The sequence below is a fragment of the Notechis scutatus genome, chromosome 3 (assembly GCF_049901735.1).
Source record: "Notechis scutatus isolate UNSWTSFEM ecotype Mainland chromosome 3, rNotScu1.2, whole genome shotgun sequence".
Lineage (NCBI taxonomy): Eukaryota > Metazoa > Chordata > Lepidosauria > Squamata > Elapidae > Notechis > Notechis scutatus.
Genome location: NC_142011.1, coordinates 147912686 through 147935698, shown reverse-complemented (window position 1 = coordinate 147935698; position 23013 = coordinate 147912686). Strand labels below are relative to the sequence as shown.

At 36.9% G+C, this 23013-nt stretch overlaps 1 protein-coding gene across 4 annotated transcripts in view; it reads left to right on the top strand.

Moving 5' to 3' along the window:
* The window catches only part of GPLD1 (glycosylphosphatidylinositol specific phospholipase D1), a 37689-nt gene that overhangs the window by 12181 nt on the left and 2495 nt on the right, over window positions 1-23013 (top strand). For all 4 annotated transcript variants that reach the window (XM_087961405.1, XM_026669970.2, XM_026669969.2 and 1 more), the window contains 17 exons: window positions 273-321; window positions 1465-1519; window positions 2539-2646; window positions 4205-4232; window positions 4323-4462; window positions 4854-4919; window positions 5741-5861; window positions 7531-7670; window positions 11528-11714; window positions 13078-13188; window positions 14157-14231; window positions 15799-15955; window positions 17589-17730; window positions 20215-20317; window positions 20431-20524; window positions 21801-21977; window positions 22828-22988. In XM_087961405.1, the coding sequence (XP_087817531.1) occupies window positions 273-321; window positions 1465-1519; window positions 2539-2646; window positions 4205-4232; window positions 4323-4462; window positions 4854-4919; window positions 5741-5861; window positions 7531-7670; window positions 11528-11714; window positions 13078-13188; window positions 14157-14231; window positions 15799-15955; window positions 17589-17730; window positions 20215-20317; window positions 20431-20524; window positions 21801-21977; window positions 22828-22988 (1914 nt within the window). The remainder of the gene's footprint in view (window positions 1-272; window positions 322-1464; window positions 1520-2538; window positions 2647-4204; window positions 4233-4322; window positions 4463-4853; window positions 4920-5740; window positions 5862-7530; window positions 7671-11527; window positions 11715-13077; window positions 13189-14156; window positions 14232-15798; window positions 15956-17588; window positions 17731-20214; window positions 20318-20430; window positions 20525-21800; window positions 21978-22827; window positions 22989-23013) is intronic.

Genomic DNA, 23013 nt, shown 5'->3' with positions numbered 1-23013 from the left:
TGTTGGGGCTGAATTAAAGCACTAGAATAGTTCTGAAAATACTAGGTAGAAGATAGACAAGAAAAAGAAGGGATTTTTGCAATCAATTGACAACAAACAAGTATTGATGGGGAATTCCTATATACACAGGCAGGGAAAAAGCCACAAGGGACTCTTATCTCTACAAACTGAATTAGTTTTAAAAAAGAAGAATTTTTTAAAAAGCACTTAACATTTCTTTAGTTGTTAAAAAGATAGTGAATTATAAATAATATTGTTCCTTTTTTATTTAGATTGATTTTCATGGCTCATATTCACAAGCTCATTCTACTGGTGATTTTGGTAATTTATGTACTTATAAATCCTAGAAAACTCTCCCCAAATTTCCTTTGAATGTCTCAAGGTTATTAGACTCTGGAGATGGCATTTTTTAATTTTGTTTGAAAAGTTTATGTGAGGGTTATTATGATACACATATACCATAGACGTTCTCCATTTTGGGTTCCCCTGTCCCTAGAACAATTTGATATTCAATATATATCAGCTGCTGTTTTCCATTTCTGATATATTTCCATTAGATATAGTTTAATGGAGCTATAAATTATAGATTCCACTTTGCATTAAGATGGAACTTTACATTATTCACAGGTCTGTATCAGTGGTGGGATTCAATTTGTTTTACTACTGGTTCTGTGGGCGTGGTTTGGTGGGTGTGGCAGGGAAGGATACTGTAAAATCTCCAGTCAGATGTGGTATTTGCCGATTCTCCGAACTACTCCAAATTTCTGCTACCGGTTCTCCAGAACTGCTAAGTCAGAACCTGCTGAGTACCACCTCAGGTCTGTATATAACCAGTGTGATTTTCTAAAATTGTAGATTTCCATGATGTATCACAAGGTTTTCTGAAATTTGAGTTTCATAAGCCATTTGATCCTTGTTGCACAAGGGCTGACATTTCAAAGACTATCACTGGCATTCCAATTCCTTTGATACTGTCCAGTGGTGGGATTCAATTTTTTTTACTACCAGTTCTGTGGGTGTGGCTTGATTGTTGTGGCAGGGGAAGGCTACTGTAAAATCTCCAGTCAGAGGTGGTATTTGCCGATTCTCCAAACTACTCAAAATTTCCACTACCGGTTCTCCAGAACTGGTCAGAACCTGCTGAATACCACCTCTGATACTGTCCCATTATGGCTATAAAATATGTGTTGCTATCTATAAGGGAGAGAAAAAACCCCAACCCACATAGAAGAACTGCCAATTTTATACGAAAAACCCATGTGACTTAGCCAATATTACTGCAATGCTCACAATATGTCATACCTATTTGAGCTCTATTCAGACAGGAATGGTTTTCTGTTAAAATTGTGTTAGGTTAAATCATATGATATAAGGGATTATATTCATAAAGTTTCAAGTCAAAGATACATCTTTTGTTATTGTTTAATAAATCAATGACATACACTCCTTTCATTCTAATTTTAGGGGGAGATGTGTTAAGCCAATATGAACTTGATTTTGATTATTTGAAAGCAAGCTGGTAAGAGCCCACAAATGTGCCTGTTGATGTTTGATGCATATAGACATACATGCACTCATATAGTGTTGTAAATTGCAGAGGGAGAATGAGAGAGAAACAGTTGCTGAAGTCTGTTATTTTTTTCTTCTCAGCTAGTCAGGTGCCCAAGAACCATTGTGAATTAGAGTCTAATGTTGTATTGGATTAAGGAGATCAAAGGTAACTTGTTCAGTGTAGTAGGTAGAGGATAGCCTACAGCCCTACATAATGCTAAATGCATCATATTAGCATCTAGTATTCATGGTTCACTTAATACAACCCTCATTTCTGGTAATGGTATCCATACCTTGATTACATTCTGCTCTGATTACTTTAATGCACTTTGTCTAGGGTTACCTTTATACAGATGCAATTGGTACAAATTGTGGCAACTAGGTTATTAACCGTTGTCAGGTTCACAGAACATATAAAATCTATATTTCTGAGAAATGTTACACTATTTGCCAATTGCTTATTTCAATTCAGTTTTACTTTTATTAATCTTTGAAGCTGTAATCATAGGTTGTTGAATGTTTCTATTTTTAAAAAAATGGAGAGCAGGGGAAGAATTTGGACAGTCTAAGATTATACCAACTATATTTACACCCAAGAAAATAAAGCCAATAAATTGGGCATTGTGATGTGCAGTTTAAGTTTTTTGTTTACTGTAACTCAAAATATTGTATTATAGAGCAGAGTATTGTCTATATTAATTCTTTTTCATCTATATTTGTTTGTTAGATTTCTATTCAGCCTTTCCTCCAGGAGCTTAAATTCCTAGTCCTGGAGAATTAAATCAAAAATTTAACTTAAGATTCTTGGAATACAAAACCAGGGCACTACAGTATAGCTAAGCTGCATCATGCTACCAGTTACATATTGCTGATGTATTGTTTGATTGGTATTCGATTTCTATAATATTTCCAATACTTATCTGGATAATTTATTATGTCAGTGCATCTTGCTGGCTTCAATCAAAATTCTGATATTAATACTTTTAGGTATGTACCTGTTAAAGATTTACTGTCAATCTATGAGGATTATTATGGAAAGGAAGTGATAACCGAAAACACTATTGTTGACTGCACATATTTGCAACTACTTGATCTGTAAGTCAGAGTAAAAGTTAACATGTTTTAAAACAAATGAGGAGAGTTTGTTAATTAGTGAAGGGTTGTCAAGCAAAGGTTGAAGAAACGCTGGTATATGGTGAAAGTTGGATAAGATTAGGTGTAAAAAAGGGAAGTCTTATTGAGGGGATATTTTTATATTTAGGGAGCAGGTCTCCAATAAGGTAGATGGACTAGTACGATGATAAATAGTTCGGTAATTTTATCTGATAAAATACATCTCTTAAATAAGGTTATAAAGGATGTATGGGAGTGTTAAATTTTAATAACCACAATTGGGACTGGAATTTTGGTTGCTAACTATGTGGTCATTAAGGAAGTCATCCCATGACCAGACTCTGTTTTATAACCATTTTTACTGCAATTGTTAAGCGAATCAAGCAGTTATTAAATCAATCAGGCAATCAGTCAAATCCAACATTCCCCCATTGCCTTTGCTTGTTGGAAGCCAGATGGTTGCAAATCACAATCACATGAGCTGGTTGGCAAGCACCCAAATTGTGATCATGTGACCATGAGAGCAGACCAACAGTCATAACTTTGAGGACTGTTCAGCGTCATTATATTTTCATTAAATGAATGGGTCGTAAGTTGGGGATTACTGGTAGTGAAATAAAATGTATACATATAAAGTGGCTAGAAGCAGAGGAGAAATGTCTTTCCTAGTGAAGTATATCGATCTATTTCAATAAGCACGTCAACTCTAATCTTTTCATCTTATAGTTTGATTATTTGTTTCATTTTAAGAACATACATTATCTTAGGATAATGACTATTGTATCTTTTCATTATTTCTTTCCTGGGCTATTTATTAAGGTATTTTATTGCTTTTATTGTTTCAATATTTTTGCTGGTTATTCTTTAAAATAATGTCATAACCAGACAACTGTGATTATTGGGTGGAGTCAAAAGCAAACAATATACATATATATTGTATGTGATAGCCACCTTACAGTATATTTATTTAAAGTTGCCAGCTGTATTGATCCTGTTAAATAGGGCAGATTATGTTCATATAAATACCTTCATTCATTTTAAGAAAAGTTCACGGTGTAACTTTGAAATCAATATCAGGATGATGAAGAAGTATTTCAACATTTTCTAGGTCTGTCGCTGATCATTGCTTTCATAGTAAACATTTATAATGCACCAGCTTCAATAAACTACAATTAATGTGCACTATGTTTTTCCGGTGTATAGATATAACACTAAATTGTGGCTAATCAGAACGAAGGAAGGAAAAGAGGGAGAAGAAAGAGGGCAGGAAAAATAAGAGTATGAAACTTGTACTTTATCTCATAATGACCTGTACTTCATTCGGAACATTTTAATTGGAATTGGCTCATTATGTTCCTAATAAAAAATGTTCGTAGCCGTCATTTAAATGATACATGAATTTTATGAGTTTCAAAATATCTACTGTGTCTTTTTGGCACTGTTAAAGGCAATATACAAAATTTGGTCTTCAAGAAGCATTTTTTTTTCTTCATTGAAAAGTTCAATAATGATAGTAAATTATAAATACTTGCTTCCATAGCTATGCTGAGATCATCGCTGCTGCCAAAGTAAGTATATTTTTCTAAAAAAAGAAATTTGTTGGGATTGAATGTTGAAATAGCCAACTTGCTAATTAAATTGCATCTTATTCTTCACAGCTTTACCCCATATATGCCAATAAGTCCCCATTTTTATTGGACAAGTTCTATGACTATTTTGTTGGTGGAGTGGATGATATGGCATTCGCATCAAATAACATTTTTCAGTTAACCAGTTGGATATTAAACTATGGGACTAGGTGAGGTATTTGTTAATAATTCCAGATGATTGTTCCTGTTTTTTTCTACATGGAAAAGTGGATTTTTCCTCAAAATCTTGATTCAACAATTGTGATTCAAAATGTGGACAGTATGGAATGTGTATTTCATTGCTGCTTGTTAGAATTTATCTTTAATTTTAACTTGTAGAGTATTACTAATATGCTAAAAATACTTCAGCTTTCCCTTGCTTTACAGATCTGGGAAGGTCATAAATGCATGGTTTGGTTATAAAGTTACTTCGTCATCGCTGTTGTAACCAAATGGTCACTAAATGAAGCAGTCACTAAATGAGGTCTATGTAGGGGGAGTTGTGAGCATGCTAAAAGTTGAAACATATTAAATACAATTAATCTATTAATGTTTTTTCAGTGGCTGCTTTATTCCTGAGAATCCTTTGTTTATTCGGTGTGAAGGTGAACAGAGAAACTTTCCGATGTGAGTATATTAATTAGCCTAATGTTAGTAGTGGCCTGAATTACTTCCAAGATTTATATTATTCTTTAATATGGGAAATAATGTAGTTTTTTCATGGTTTCATTTCAAATTATTGTATTTATTTTTCTATCTTTAAACAAGATGTATTAAAGGCATCTTATAAGTGCATAGCAGAAAATAGTTATTGCTAAGATATTACTTTATTTATGCAATTTATTCACCACCTCAGTCCAAAATGGTCTCTAGGTAGCTTACAAATATTCGCTACATTAGTAGTACACAAAATGTCAGTAATATGTTAATTAATAAAACATAATATAATTTCATTTCATTAAAATTTGTATTAAACTAATATTGATGCCAATGATTCCACAGTCAGCAATTTTGCTACAAGAGACGACAATAATATCAGCTTCAATTTCTTTTAATTTTACTAAGAAACTTTATATGGCCACCCAATCCACTCATGGTGACTCCAAGTGGTTTAAATAAAGGGCTGGTATAAACTTTAGAATGAAGAACTGTCGTTTTTTTAAAAACATATTAAAATATTAAAATCTCCAGTGTGAAGAACTGCAGAGACGACAAGGGAATGAGCGTTTAAATTAAACACAAACTTGGTTCAGAATTATTTAAGAGTAATCACAGTCTCAATTCAGAAAAACAGGAAAACCTTTTATTTTGTAACTAAAATATTTGATTTTTTAAAATTCATTCATATATTTTGGCTGTCTGCAATGTGAATTTAGCCAGCCCGATACTTATCCCATTTTTAACTTCCGGTACAGAAAATTTCTACTTATTGTATCTTATTTCAATAGGTTTAAAGAATCCAGAACTCAACACCACAGGAAATTAACTTCTGAAGTGGCCAAATCAATTGAAAAGAATATCAGTTATACAGAAAGAGGAGTTTATTTAAAAGTTCCCCATTGGACAAAGGTAATTTCTTTTGGGTCTAACTCTAAATATGGATGACAAGATACATGATTGCAATTTAGACATTAATTGCTGAAGATTCTCAGGATTGGACATCTTTTGTTTCTTTAATTCTTTTAAATGTTATTCTTTCAATAATATCTCGGCTCAGTGGTATGTGCAAGGGAGGTCAAAATAGGCACAGTGGTGGTTGCCGCAGGATGATCCAACCCCTTCCACATTTGCATGTACATGTGGCATTGGCATACATGCAGAACGGCCTGGCTGGGCTTTAATCTTGTTGTAAATTTTATTCTTTTATAAATATAGTACGTAGAATATAATATATAGAATCTGACTCTAAAATTGCAGCTTTGAGTATAATTGGGCACGATTTGCTGGGTGGATTCAGAAGAGGGAGAGAAATGAAAGTTGGTGATGGGGAAAAGAGAAAAGAGCCATGCAGAAAGTGAAGCACTTTGTCCTTGCTGAGAGAATTGGTAGCTTTGGGTAATCCTCATCAGTTTTTGAGTTGTTTTCCCAGCAATTCTGTTGGCTGCAAAATGAAACTGAGAATCTGAGGAGGTCTAATAATCATAGATTAGAGCCATGTTGTCTTCCATTAGTAGGAGAACACTCGAAGCAGTGTTTTACTCAAGGATGTAGAGGTGGTATTCAGCAGGTTCTGACCAGTTCTGGTAGCAGAAATTTTGAGTAGTTCAGGGAACCGGCAAATACCATCTCTGATTGGCCCCGTCCCTCTCTATTCTCTGCCTCCCGTGTCCCAGCTGATCATCTGGGTCTTCTTTTGTGGCCCTGCACAGGAGAAGGGAGCTGGAAAGCAGGTTAGTAGGGTGGGGAGGGAATGGGATTTTGCAGTAGTCTTCTCCCAGGAGTGGGGACGGAATGGGGATTTTATAGTATCCTTCCCCTGCCACGCCCACCAAGCCATTCCCACCAAACCAAGACACGGCCACCAAGACACGCCAGTGCCCACCAAGACACGCCCACAGAACCGGTGTCAACTCTTAAAATATGTAGTGAATCCCACCACTGCAAGGATGACCTACTTGGTGTTTCTTGAGGCCAGGAATGGACGTGTAATGTGTTCCTTAGTCTGCCCTGACCCACTGTGAAGGCAGACTCTGCCTGTGATTTGTTGCTCCAGTACAAAAGTGGTGGCTTCCCATTGATGCCCAGACAAGTTTAGTGAAGTCAGTGAATAGTTTAGCTGTGTGTGTGAGAAAGGGGTGGAGTGGAGGGCAGGTAGCAAGTCTTTCTGGTGCTGAGAAAATTGGCAGCAAAAAGATCCACTTCCCTTTCTTCTCTTTTTTTCATTTTTTTTTTACCCTCATTGTATATCAGCCTACATATTGTAGCAATAACTAACAACTTGAATGACCACTATGCTGGCATTTAATTGACAGCAGATTAAAAAAAATTCTTCCAGGAAAACGTTTCTCGTTAGCAAACAATTCAAGAAACCAGTGCCATGTGTTGCATTGATATCTTCTATATATAATGAAACCAACACTCTAATACAGCAATAGCTCTGCCAATGTCATGCCAGGCTTCTATGTTGCAATAATGTCTCTGCAAAATGACAAATGGACATTTACATCTAATATAAATCGGTACTCCACCAGCATCCAGTAAATAGTTACAATGTTTTTGGTCACCTATTATTTCCCAGAATTATCTCCAGTTCCAAAATAGTGACATAGGAGCGAGTTTGATGAATGTGCTGGGAGTCCCACAGCGACGCTCATCGAAATACATCACCAAGCCCAGTGCTTCATACTTTCTGAAAAATCCATATGCAAAACTTGGATCGTGAGTGCTGTTTTATTCATTTGTTTCTGCTTCTCTCTCTGTATGTGTATATGTGTATGTATGTATGTATGTATGTATGTATGTATGTATGTATGTATTGTTCAAACAAATTTGCATTATTTGAATACCTTTACTATCTTAATAATATATAATTGCGGAACTTCCGGCTTGTCAGCCATGAGCGGCAGGATTTGCGCGGTTGCGCATGATCCCTGCTGGGCGCTAGCCGCTTTGGTGCTCCAACCGGACGGGTCTGAGCTAGCCAGACTGCAGGGGCAGCTGAAGATAGGGAGATCCGGAGAGGAGTTTGGGGTGTTGCAGACCCCTCCCCGGCCGGCAGAACCCCTTTTCCCAAGACGGTGCAGCGGGTCCGCAATGGCCGCCACAAAGAAGCTGGCAGCCGGGTAAGAATGCGCAGGAGGAAGTGGAGAAAGTTTTGAAAAGAGAAAGTTTTTCTTGGTTCCCAGGACTCTAAGACATATTTAACAAAATTCCTGAAAATTATGACTTTCTGAATGATACCTTCTAAAAAGAGAAAAAAAGCGGCAGTTTGGTGGTGCTGAAAGGAAAGTTTACTCTCCTTCCCTACGGAATTAATAAGCTGATATTAAGAAACCTATTTTTTTTTAGGTAAAAACTGGATTTAAGTGATGAGTGGGAAGGGAGAGGACTAAAAAAAAAAAATATTCGTATGCTAAGACTTTGTTGGAGGAGATGCCTTAAGGATTTGAAGACTGAAATATATTGCAATAAGACTTTAAGAAACAGATTTGGACTTTCTTTTTTTCTGATTGATACTACCCCAGGAGGAGAAAGTGAGAACTCTGCCTTGGTTTGGACTGATTGATAACTTTGGGACTGTTTTATTTTTTTGGAATATTCTGGTTGTTGTAAGAAGAAAGAAGGGGAAAAGAAAAGAAAAGATTTATAATGGCTTTTCTGTTGAGGAACTGAGAAAAGAATATGAGCAAGCAAAAAAATGGTAAAGATGGTGTGAAAGAAGCCTTCCTTTTTTAGAAATGGTGCTTATTAACTATCAACAAACATTACAACAGATGAAGACAGCAGAAGAAGAAGAAGGAGAGGAAGCCATTTTTAATGAATCTCAGAATTCGACCAAGAAAGAAGGAAGAGGGAAAGGAAGAGAAATAAAGGACTTAAGATTTAAAAAACACTTAAGAAAGGGAAAATAAGGTGCAAAATCAATATAATGATAGAAAACAAAAGGGAAAAGGAACACGACAGAGAAGGGAAGTCAGTAAGGCAGAGGCTAGAAGAAGGGGGGGTAGAAAGGTTTGTTGAGAGAAGAAAGGAGGGAAAAGGTGGAGAAAAGCTACAAAGTTTTGAAATTAGATGGGAAAAAGGAATCTTTTTAGGGATAAAGGGTAAAGTATAATTTCTTCAAAAAGATTTTGCAAGGTACATAAGATGATATTGTAGCATTGTATTAGAAATAGAAAAATTAAATGGTTTAAGAGTTGATAAGAGATTAAAATGTTGAAATGTTTAATAATGATTGGTTTTAAAATTTAATAATATGAGGGTAGGCTTAGAATATTGAGTTTTAATTAAAGAGTTTAATAAGATTATGGTATTGATGTTATTATAAAATTTTTATTATAGTATTTGTTTTTTGGACAAGGCAATGGGAATGTTATAAGATGCAATATTTAGATCTATTGTTTAACTATGTATTTAATTATTTTGGATGTACTATTTAGATAGAACGTACCAAGCAGAATCGGATTGGGTATTGGGTGTTATTTTAAATGTTAATTTGATTAATTTAGGGGGAGATAGAAAGGCATCATACTATGATTAGTGATTTCAGGAGAAACTCTTTTTTTTTTATAAGGAACGAGACAAAGGGACAATAAAGAATGGACAAAAGATACAAATATAATGACTCAAATTAAGATGATTAATTAAGATAGAATTAAGAAGAGTGAAATGTGTGGAGAAGTTAATATAGAAGATTCAGAATGGTAAATAAGATAAGTAATGACATGTAAGATGAGCATGAATATAACCGAAGTCCATGAGAGAGAGAGATACCTGGGGCTAAGTTACTTTCCAAAAGATTTTTTTATGTTTTGTGTGTTGTGTGTATATGTTTTTTTTTGGGAGAATTAATAAAACCTTGCAGAAATATAGAATGAGAATAATGGTAACTAAGTCAGAAAGAAATAGATGAAATAATAATAATGAAATTGAATAAGAGTAAAGAGAAGTAAAGAGAAATTGGATAAGAGGTTTTTGTATGTTTATATGGAAATGGTTTAAAACAGAATTATAGTGTATAAAATAAGGTTTTATCTGACTTGTTAAATTTATAATGGAAAAAGGTTTAAGCATGTAATGGTTAATGATGATTTGTGTGTTTTTGAAAAATCAATAAAACTTGTTTTAAAAAAATAATAATAATATATAATTGCTTCACTGGTTTAAAAATAAACTTGCCAGAATGTAAGTGAATGAATATCTATGGAGATTCTCAATCTTTCTTTCTTTTTTCTCTCTCTCAAAAGGCAACTGGACTTTCCTAGCTTTTTCCTTTGAAAATGTTTCACTTCTCATCCAAGAAGCTTCTTCAGTTCCAGCTAATTGGGTGGGGAATGGAAGGATTTATATTCTTTGCAGTCGGCTGGTTGTTACCATGCTGAGAGTCCTTGAGGCCACTTGAGGGTTGATCTGTATCCACAGATGACCTGAATCAAAGTGCAAATGAGCATGGAACTTTCTTGGGACTGCTGAAAGGACTGTGTTGTAAACAGGAGATAAGTAGTGCCATATCCCTCCCCCCCTTTGTTGAGGGAGGGCTGTTCAATTTTTTTATAGATAGCGTCTTTGACTTCTCTTTCAAACCACTGGTCTTCTCTGTCCAGAATGTGACCCTTGTCTTTCAGATGCAGATGGACCGCTGAATCCTATCCTAATGAGTTGGTTCTCTTGTGTTGCGCCATGCATTTTTGAAGTGGTTGTTTAGTTTCCCCAGTGTACAGGCCTACACATTTCTCACTGCATTGCACTACATATACAACATTGCTCTGTTTATGTCTGGGTGTTTTGGCCTTAGAGTGGACAAATTTATGTGATAATGTATTCCCGGATTTAAACAGTGCACTTATGTTGTGTTTGTTGAAAATCCTCCTGAGCTTTTCCGATATTCCTGCAACATATGGAATGACAACGTTGTTTCATTTGTTGTTATCTTCTTTTCTATCTCTTATGAAAGTGCTCCTACTGGATCTTTTTGTGGATTTGATGAAGGCTCAGTTAGGATAACTACAAGTTCTGAGGGCTTCTTGCTGTGTTTTTGTTGTTCCATTTTTTTCTAAAAGTAATATATTAAAATAAAAGCAAACAGAATGTGAGATAGAGGAGGGATCTGGCAATGTAATAGGCTATTAAGCACTTTATGCTTCATAAAGTGGAGTATGCAGATTCATCATATGTAATATTATTTACTGTTGTCATTATGTTCCTATCAGCCTCCATTTTATGTTCCTATCAGCCTCCAAGAATCCTTCTTCTCCTTGTCTTTCCGGCTTCCATAGAAACGGGGAGGGGGGGAGGGAAGAATAATTGGGCTTCATGGGGGGAAGAGTGCTGGAGGTTTAAGTTGATGAAATGTAATAGTTGGGATGTTTTTTTTCACTATGTTTACTTGCTTACTGTGCAGATGTATTTCTTATCTGTATGTCTGTTGGCATTTCTGGATTTAAGTTGGGCCGCCTGATTTCTCTTCAGGACTTCTATGGAATTACATCTATAACATGAAACTATCCAATTATTTTTGAAATCTGCACAGGAAATGTCATACAAATGGACATTGGCACCCTCTTTTTCATATTCAGGGCTATGACTTCAGCTGACCTAAATCAGGATGGATACGATGACCTGGTGGTTGGAGCACCAGGTTATAGCCAGCTTGGACACATTCAGTTCGGACGTGTCTATATTGTTTATGGTAATGAATCAGGTTTGCCTCATTCCAACCTGGACCTTGATCAAGAAGCAGATGAAATACTAGAAGGCACTAAGGTAGCAAAACGTGGATAATAAAATATATTTTGTTTTTATTTTGGATCACTAGTTCCATTAATGTTTTCTTCAGTAATTGCATTAATGTGGCTTCTCTTGTAGCTTACTGAAACTAGACTATTGTCTAAGCCAAGGGTCTTCAAACTTGGCAATTTTAAGACTTGTGGACTTCAACTCCCAGAATTCCTGAGCTAACATGACTGGAGGAGGAAATCTGGGAGTTGAAGTCTACAAGTCTTAAAACTGTCAAGTTTGAAGACCCCTGGTCTAAGCCTTTCCTTTTAAATGTGTAGAAACTACAAAAACCAGAATTTCTAGCCACTGTGACCTCTGTATGCTTCAAGTCATCTATAGGCACAAGGTTGAGGGAGGCTGTATATTAATTGCTACCAGAATCAAATAATTGGGAGACCTAGATCAGGCTCGCAAATGATGCTACTGTCAGGGTTCCGGCAGTTACTCCAATTAAATCATGAGCCTCGAGCCACACTCCCAAAACTAAAGAGGATTTATTTGAAGGTAACATTCTACGTCCATAGCCAACTCTGAAATGCATAATTCACTGTCACCCTTGATCCTATTTGCCCGCCATACCTCTGAGTGTATCATCCAATGAAAAACGTCCATAGTCAAGAGTAATCAATCATGGTCTCCAATTAGATTTTTTTCACAGAAGAAGCTTCAGCCATCTAATCAGTCTTTGAAGAAAACATGAATGGAATGTACTTTCAATTCCACACTGTTGCCTGCTCTTTGAAACTCCCCCCCACCTCTTCTTTCTGTTGTCAACTATAAAACGTGTATACAAAATGTTTTATGAGTTGACAGCTACATTTGGTCATTGTTTTTGTCTTTTACATGGCTTATTCAGGCAGTATTTTTTTTAATTTATAAACCATTTCATAGAAATGAAATGAACAGAATAACCAAATGAATAGAAGTGCTAGGAACATACACATAAAGATTGACAGTTTAAATAAATTCTGTACAGATGGAAAACAACTGAGATTTTGTTCTCTTGGTAATTGTGAATAGAGTTCACTGGTGATTTAAATTAAATTTGTAGTAAGGAATAAAAGGACTTTTACTTAAAGAATCAAAATTTAACAGATGACACTGAGTTTAATAAAGCATCAATCAAATCCGTTTTAGCTCTTAATGCTCCCTACTTAATGAGATAAAGAATAACTTGTCATAACTTGTTATTACTGAAATTGCATTAAAACCAGTGCTCGATGTATGTATTATCTGAATATGTCTTCTTTTTAAAATAACTGCGCTCTTGAAACGTATGTGCATGTGCTCATGCATATAAATGCCTGTATGTCTGTGTGATGAATATGTCTATCTGTCTTCTATCTAGCCTTCAGGAAGATTTGGTTCTGCCATAGCAGTTTTGGATTTCAATGTGGATGGCATATTGGATCTTGCAGTAGGAGCCCCATCAGTGGGAGCCCAGGAGCTTAGTTACAGGGTAGGAAACTGTAAAGTGCTAACATAAAATATAGTTAGTTTGGTGTAGTTGGCCTAGAAAACAGGAGACTGTGAGTTCCAGGCTTTCTTAGGCATGAAAACCAGCTGGGTGAACCCAAGCTAGTCGCTTTCTCTCAATCCCAACCCATCTCTCAGAGTTCTATTGTGAGGAAATAGGAGGAGGGAGCATTATGTAGGCTGCTTTCAGTTGTATAAATAAAGGTGGATTATAAAAATAATAATAGTAAGTTCGCTAATTAAGGATGCATTTAATGCTGCCTTACTATTTTGATTGTCTGGGAAAAAATGATGGGAACAATGTATTGACCATCTTAGAATTCATCTATGTTTAGTTCTCACTTAGCAGCTACCTTGTTTAATGACCATTCGCAGTTATAACGGCGAAGAAAAAGAAAACTTTGCGACCAGTCCTTGCATTTGCATAGCATAGTTCCCAGAGATAGATAGAAAGAAAGAAAGAAAGAAAGAAAGAAAGAAAAAAGAAAGAAAGAAAGAAAGAAAGAAAGAAAGAAAGAAAGAAAGAAAGAAAGAAAGAAAGAAAGTAAGAAAGAAAAATTTTTGCAGGTCTGTAAGCAAAAGGAAAGCGAAAATAAGAAAGTAAACAATTGCAATTTCTCTTAGCAACTGCTTCACTTAAAAATCAAATTGCTGGTCCCAGTTGTGGTTTACTAAATGAGGGCTACCTGTTTTTATATTGACCCATATTTTATAGATGAATTGATTAGGTTAATCTGGATTACAAAGGTTTGGCTGGTTTTTATAGTCCAATCCCTTTACGTGATTTGCTACATTTTGACACTCTATTATATTTTAATTCACCTAATTATTAGAAATGCATTTTAATGTGAAGATGAAAAGAATAAAAAAAGCCTGCCATTGTAATACTTTAAAACCTAAAGCTTTAGCTTGGGTACATAATATATTAAAACATTATATTTTCTTATCTAGGGTTCTGTGTACATTTTTCTTGGCAACAGAGGAGGAGGCTTCCACAGTCTTCCAAATATTACCATAATTTGTCAGGTAAGTTTGCTGATGAAAAGGCAAAGCATGCAATCCACTTTTTTTGTCACAAGCATCTTGAAAATTAATTTCCAAGATATTCAGCACAATTTTTATTTGGGGTGAAAGCATAATTCTTATATGTCCTAAACACACTTTTCTTTAATGGATACGTTTTTAACATACTGGTATTTACCATTCATGAGTGGATAGTGCTAATACTATAGGTGGAGCTTTTGGGGTTCTTTTGATAAAAAAGGCAAACTATGGCTCTAATGTGTCTGTAGTTGTGCTTCTGTATGTAGTAATAATACCTCTTCTATAAATAAATTTTACTAAAGAAGCTGTATTTCAGCAATTGAATTGTATGTTTTTTTAATTTGGAAACCAAATTATCGACAATAAAAGTTTTATTTATTTATTTTACTTTTTATTTATTTATTTTGTCAAACAATTATTAGATAACAGGTATAAGTATAAACATGGTTATAAATACATGAAATGGATACAAATAAGAAAAAAAAAAGAAACAATAGGACAGGGACGGTAGGCACGTTGTTGCACTTATGCACGCCCCCTACAGACCTCTCAGGAAAGGGATGAGGTCAACAGTAGACAGTCTAAGGTTAAAGTTTTTGGGGTTTGGGGAAGAAAGCACAGAGTCAGGTAGAGTATTCCAGACATTGACCACTCTGTTGCTGAAGTCGTATTTCCTGCAATCAAGTTTGGTGCGGTTTACCTTGAGTTTGTATCTATTGTGTCCTCTTGTATTGTTTTGGTTGAAGCTGAAGTATTCATTGACAGGTAGAACATTGCAATGTATGATTTTATGTACTAAGATCGAACCGAAGGCGGCATAGTTCTAGGTTTTCTAGGTCTAAAATTTCAAGTCTGGTGGCATAAGGTATTCTGCTATGAGTAGAGCAGTGGAGGACTCTTCTCGTAAAATATTTCTGGACTTTCTCAATTGTATTAATATCAGATACTTAATGTGGGTTCCAGACTGATGAGCTGTATTCAAGTATTGGTCTAGCAAATGTTTTATATGCTCTAGTGAGTAGAGTGATAATTACTGGAGAAAAAGCTATGCAGGATTAGGTTAACAACTCTTAACACCCCTTTGGCTATGTAGTTACAGTAGGCTCTAGCACTTAGATCATTAGAGATGAGTACTTCAAGGTCCTTGATAAAGTTTGTGTCATCAACAAGGTCTTGACTATTCAGCTTGTATTTTATTTTCTGATTTTTTTTGGCAATATGTAAGACAGAGCATTTATTTGTTGTGGGTGCTTCATCACTGGAGGTTTTTAAGAAGGGATTGGGCAACCAGTTGTCTGAAAAGTTATAGGACCTTCTATTCTATTCTATTCTATTCTATTCTATTCTATTCTATTCTATTCTATTCTATTCTATTCTATTCTATTTCTATTCTATTCTATTCTATTCTATGCTTGAGGAGCGGGTTGGACTAGCTTTTCTGGCTGAGGAAATCTGGGAGTTGAAGTCCACAAGTCTTAAAGATTGGAGACCCCTGGACTAGAAGACCTCAAGTGGACCTTCTAACTCTGTTATTCTGTTATTTTTGCAGGAAATATATTGTAATCTAGGCTGGTCCCTGCTGACAGCTGATGTTGACAGGAATGGAGATAATGACCTTGTGCTTGGTTCCCCATATGCACCTTCTGGTGGAATACAACAAGGATTTGTGGTTTCTTTTTATTCTTCCTCTTACAGAAATAGGCAAAGTAAGCTTGTTTGGGAAATGTTTTTGTTTCCTTAAGTATCCCATATTGGTACTTCCAAATTCTCACTGAAACATTTGTCAGAATAATACATCTAGACCCTTCTTCAGGTTTTTTAAGAAGCACACCTAGGAATGATTCCTAGGCAACATATTTAATGTTCATTCACATATCATATGTGTAACCTGTTTAATTAATTTTGCATTCATCTAGGTTCAATTCAGGTTGCATTGATGCACGAGATTCATATGCCATCCCAGAGATTTTCATACAGTGTGTACTGGAGTTCTTTGTGAGACAGTTAGTTGTCTTCATGGCTTAAAATAGTGTTTCTCGGTCTTGGCAGCTTTAAAATGTGTGGACTTCCAACTCCCAGAAATTCTGGAAGGGCATACATCTTAAACCTGAAAGGTTAAGAAATGCTGGCTTAGAAAAAGATACTGAGATTCTTTAAAATCTTAAGCTTTCCCAAACTGAGCATTATTTACATCCAAATCTTAACCACCGGAAACAGCGCAGTATAGGACCACTTCAAAATAGAAGCATTTTGTTACATACACATGGAGAGAGAGAGAGAGAGAGAGAGAGAGAGAGATTAAGAGAGAGGGAAAGAGAGGGAGGAGAGAGGGAGGGAGGGAGGGAGGGAGGGAAGGGAGAGAGGGAGAGGGAAGGAGGGAACGAGGAGGGAGAGAGGGAGAGAGAGAGAGGAGAGGGAAGGAGGAGGGAGAGAGGGAGAGAGAGAGGGAGGGAGGGAGAGAGAGGAGGGAGAGAGGGAGGGGAAGGAGGAGAGGAGGAGAGGAGAGAGGGAGAGGGAGGGAGAGAGGAGGGAGGGAGAGAGGAGAGGGAGAGGGAGGGAGAGGGAGGGAGAGGAGGGAGAGGAGGGAGAGGGAGGGGAGAGGGAGAGAGGAGAGGGAGAGAGAGGAGGAGAGGGAGAGAGAGAAGGGAGGAAGGGAGGGAGGAAGGAGAGAGAGGGAGAGAGAGTGTGTAATAGGACATTTGTTTCTATAAGCAACACATAGAAATGTGCTGGGTTGAGCCCTGGTATTTACAAGAGGGCTTGTAGATCCTCCATCCATAACCACCTCCTCCTATCTCAAATTTCAGGATACAGGTAGCCCTCAACCTATAGCAATTTGTTTAGTGACCGTTGGAAGTTAGAATGGCACTGAAAAAAGTGACATATCATATTGTAGTACCCTCATGGTCACATTATCCAAATTCAGATACTTGGCAATTGGTTCCTGTTTATGACTCCCAGGGTGATGCCGTCTCCTTTTGTGACCTTCTGACAAGCAAAATCAGGGGTGGGTGGGGGGAGCCAGATTCACTTAACAACCCTGCCGCTAACTTAACAACTGCAGTGATCCACTTAACAACTGTGACAAGAAAGGTGATAAAATGAGGCAAAACAAAAATGTCTCGTTTAGCGACACAAATGTTGGGGTCAATTGTGATTGTAAGTCGAGGACTGCCTTATCCATTCTGGTGGGAAAGCCTCCTATCTGTATTTATCTATAGGAATATAAAGTAATGGTTCATGCTACACAGTAAGATTGAACGAAGCAATGCTTCTTGCATGGAATCTCTTCCCAAAACAGAACTTTCTCGTCAGCGCCGGTTTGCTCCTTATTTGCAGGGCTGCTCTTTGTAGCAGATGCTGACTGGATGGTAAAAGGGGAAACAGATTATGGTTGGTTTGGCTCATCACTCAGCAGTGTCCAGCTCCGAAATAAAACCTTGCTGCTTATTGGAAGTCCTTTCGGGAGAAATTGTACAAGGTATATGCCTTTATTTTTAAATACTTACGTGTGTGATTGTCTTCTAGGCTTTCTTCACAAACCTATCTTCTGTGCTTTCTCACTGCAGGTGTATGCAGCAGATCAGCAGTTTTCTGTAAACGTTGATCTGTTGCATATAAAAATTCTGATGCTCTAATAATAGTCGTTTTCCAAGTATGATCTTGTTTTCTGCAGCTGAATCAGATATATTCTGAACCAGCTGAATCGGCCTTGGGGTTACATGCCTTAGCTACAGTTCCTAGAAATTTCAAAAGATACATTTCAAATTATAACTTAATGCGTCAGAAGGGGAACATTATTAAATGCATGATTGGAAAACAACCATATTTCCATTGAATAAACACACATATCAAATAAAACCAGTGTCGATTTTACCCTGGCTCTGCCCATGACTTTTAGGAATATTTCCCTGGTGGATCATTCAAAGGCTAAGTAGAGCCCTTGGAAGAACAAAGTGGTCCATCTTTGATTTAAAGCAAGACTAACCACAAAGCTGTGTCTAGGTTTTACAACTGATCGTATTGTAGAACACATATAGTCTTGCATTAACAGATATATATTAAGAGCTGTGGTGGCCCAGAGATTAGAATGCAGTATTGCAAGTGACTCTGCCCACTGTCAGCAGTTCGATCCTGTTCAGCTCAAGGTTGACGCAGCTTTCCATCCTTCTGAAGTCAGTAAAATGAGGACTCAGATTGTTGAGGGCAATATGCTGATCCTGTAAACAGCTTAGAGTGGGTTGTAAAGCTCCATGAAGTGGTATATAAGTCTAAGTGCTATTGCTATATAATCAGCTGCCTGCAGTTCTCAATTCTGAATATATAGTCCATTCATCTGATTCAAGATATTTTTTTTCTTAAAGTTGAACAGTAACTACTTTTCTTTAAAATAGTATTTGCAGCTCATTTGGGATCAAAGCCACAAGACATTTCCTTGTTACAAGTAGAGACCAAGCCTAAGTATTGTATTTATTTGAAAGTGAGTTTGCTTTATTTGTCAGTCAAATGTATAACCTGTCTTGCTTATAACAACTTTTGGGAGGATTAAAAGTTAAAAGCCATATAATAAAACAATAAAAGAAGGCAGTCACCTAGGGGCAAACATAACCAACACATTTGTACAAACCCTCTCACAAGGTACATACTCTCTTTAACAGAAAGCAATGTTTCTCAACTTTGACAACTTTCAGATGTGTGTATTTCAACATATTGGGGAGCTGGCTGGGGAATTCTGGGGTTGAAGTCCACACATCTGAAAGATGCTAAGGTTGAGAAACACTTAAAAGATTAAAAACACTTGAAACAAATCAGATCTTTAAAACTTGTTTAAAGCAGTGGCCCCCAACCTTTTTTGAACCAGAGACCGGTTTCATGATTATTTATTCTTCCACGGACCGGTACCTGAGTAACGTGAGACTCCACCACCATCGGGACGGCTCTTCGTTCGAAGCCGCCCCCCCTTCGACGAAACTAAGGCGCGAGCACCCAAACACCGCTTTCCAACTGAAAAACCGGAAGCACTTTCAAACCAAAAACCTGGAAGCAACCGAAAACCCGGAAGCGCTGTCGAAACAAGATGGCGGCGCCCAAGCTTTGCGGGCGGGTAAAAAGTGATCCACGGACCAGTACCGGTCCGGGGACCGGTGGTTGGGGACCCCTGGTTTAAAGGACGGCAGGATTGGGGCTCTTCAAATCTCCAGGGAAGGGAAAATATCATTACAGAGGCAGGCACTGTAACAGTCAAGGAATGTCTATTAGGTTCCTGTTTTATGTTGATGACACTGTTTTAAAGATTGAAACTGCAGCATACCCACTCTGTCAAAGGGTGAGAGGTAGTTCTTGATGGCTAGACTTCATGCTATGAAAGATTTTATAAGTCACAGACAACACCTTCAATTGTGCCTGGAAGCTTAACTATACAGGTAGTTCTAGCAATGGAGGTGTTATGTGGGAACAGTGAGATACATCCATATTCCATAACTGCCTTCGCTTCTGCATTCTGGATCAGCTACAGCTTCCAAGTGAACTTCAAAGGCAGAACACATAGACCATGTTCCAGCAGTCCATGTGTGAGATACTAAGGTATGAGTATCTATAATGAGCTCCCAGAAAAGGAGGCAATTGGTATTCCGGACAAAACCTCCCCAGAGAGTTATAAATCCATTTATAAATCTATCTGCCTTTGGAAGAAGCAGACAATTAAAAGTGACACCTCAAGCACAAGAAAATGAGCAACAATCTGGAGGATAATGGGAGTCGTAGTCTATGTATCTGGGGATCTCTGGTCATATTAACCTGACAAGTTAAGATGAATAGCAGATTGTCAAAAATTGAGATTTTGAAATGAAACTGATATTGATGATGATTCTACAGTATGTCTTGTAATTGCTATTTTTTCAGTATTGTTCAGTGTTCATTCTAATTGATGTATTTTTTTTTTTACTATAATCATTTTGTATTCTAGCTTAGGGTGCTATTTCTCCCAATACAACAAACAAGCTGTTGGAACGGTGTATGGCTACATCCCACCAAACACAAAAAGCTGGTTCACTTTAAGCGGGGATGATGTAAGTCTTTATGGTGACTTTTGAAACAATACAAAAAACAAGAACAAGAGAATTTATGATTTCATGAGACTTAACTATATATATGTATATATATTCATATTATAAACATGCAGGAAAATGGGAAATTTGGTTCAGCTTTGGCAACCGGTTTCCTTTCCATAGAAGGAATCTCCAAGCAAGTACTGATAGTTGGCGCACCAACGCAAGGTATGCAATTCTGAACTTGGAACCAGACTTGGCAGCATTTTTAGTTCAGTAATGCACATGACAGATGATAAAGAAATTCCAGTAAGCAAAGAATTGTGATACTGAATCTAAATGCAGTTATGTACAGAGAAAGTTCATTAAAATCAATTCAACTTAATATACATGTATTATTTATATACAATGATTGAGACATGATGGTGTGTATGTTGTTTTTATATTGAGAAATTGAGGCTGTAATATTTTATCATTGTGGGTTCCCAGACATGCTGGTTCATTTGAGTCCTTAGCACTATACAACTTTACATAATATTACACAAATGATTGAATTAGATTTCTTAGGGGACTTATTTTGCATTGTTTAGGTCTTTTATATCAGGAAGTAGATCTTGATTTTCAGACATGTGATTTCAGGTACCTCCAGAATTATTATTTTTTTTTAAAGTTGGGGAATATGGATTGTCTGCTTCTGAGGGAACATGAAGATGCCTTGTAGCTGAATCAACTCCTCATGTCTGCATCCATGCAAATCTTTTGGAAGTATTATTAGGTAGTTCTTCTGGGATGTTTCTCAGTTCCTCAGTCTAACCATTTTAAGTTTTCTGTAAATAAAAATGTTGGCTACAATGGCATTACTATTTGAAAACTAAAATACTTCCATTTTAATCTGTAAAGGATTCCAAATCAAAGATGAGGACACTCTGAAATACTTTCCAATGCTTATTGCAGAAGATGAATGGGCCCATATGGAGCCATAGGCAGTAATATATTCAATATAGGGTTTTTCCACTGTGTTAATCTTATACTCCCCTATTGTTAATTTCATTCCTTCCTTCCCCTCTTAACTAGTGCTTTTACATTTTACCGCATCTTCCCTGTTTTACTATAGGTAAAGGTCTAGAGTGAGCCATGCTTAGTAACATTAGAGCAATGATCCAGCTAACTCATAACTTGCATCTCTCTTCTCCAATATTCTGTTCATTTCAGCATCTTGAGTTTTGTGACATGGATGTGCAACCATTTAGCGCAACCTCTTAGCTGAAAGAATATCTCCTGGCTGAAATTAAAATATAGTTTTCATTAAGACTGGGAAACTCTGCACACAATTATTCTAAAAGCAGGTCATTGTTGATAAACTACTATTTGATCATTATTTCAAATAAATTCAATAGAGCCAATGTTTCCTGCATTTAAATGTGGACTCTTAACTCAGCAATGCTGTCTTGACACTTCTTTTTGTAACAACCATAATTCTGTCACCTTGATTGGTTTCCTTTAGGCAGTGTCTCCAGGATCTCATTTATATCCTCAGCGCTACACCAAGCAGGAAGTGTTTTGATATACGACTTGACGGAAAATGGCACGCCTGCCTTACTCAGCACATTCAATGGAGATAGGAAATTTTCACGCTTTGGAGAAGAGGTGCACTTGCGGGATCTGAACAACGATGGACTTGGTATAGTTACACTTTTTTTAATTGTAAAACATCAAAAAGGTTGCACAGTAAATTCTACTGAAGGTGAATTCAGCATTCCACCATCCCCTTTTTTCTCCCAGGGAAGTAAACTTTTCCAGCAGCAATTTGAGGCTTGTCTTCCTGTCTCACTGCAGGAGAAATAATGCAAGGGTGTCCAGGACAGATAAAAAAAAAAAGCAAGCTATGGCCATCATTCAAACAGTAAATTCAAAGACAAATCCCTGTTCTCAAGTGAGTTGCCCAATGCACAGTCTTGTGAGGTTATCTGGGCTGAATTCAACTGTGTAACACTCAAATACGTGAATAAAATCATCCAATCTGCCAACTTGGCCACCAGTTGGTTAAATTCTATCTCCTTCCTGGCTATCAAAGCAGTCCAGAAGATGGCCATGGCGTGGGTCTATGTGGTGTATCACCCTCTTTGAGGGAATGAATGGTACCCCTGGAAATGAAAAAGGTGGGTTGTATGCCTCAAGAAATCCCTTGACCCCTTGGTTGCTTCCAATCTTGTGAGCTGCAATCATTCCAAATTGGATTCTGGATGCAACTCAAGATTTTGGTTGTTAACTATAAAGCCTTTCACGACACAGAGCCTGAGTTAGATATAAGAAGCAGCTTATTTCCAATTCTTATTTCTTCCTGCTCAATATGTTCAGGCAGAGTGGGTTGTTCCAGGACGACTCCACAAGAAGTCATGTGAGCATGTTGCTTAATGACCATTTTCTTCAATGACCGAGGTTCTGGTCCCAATTGTGGTTGCAGGTTGAGGACTGCCTGTGTAATTTTGGCCATATTTATAGTGTGAATCTTTTGGTGTGCATGTTGACAGATGAAATGATTGTGTCATCGCCTCTTCGAAACCAAAAAATTATGGGTGGATTGTTTGGAGAACAACTTGGATATATTTATATATACAGTGGAAACCAGACCACATCAGGTCATGTGACAGACCACTGCAAATCATGGATTTCCCCTTGTCCTGAAGACTGGGTAAGTTGTTTGTTGATTGCACTTA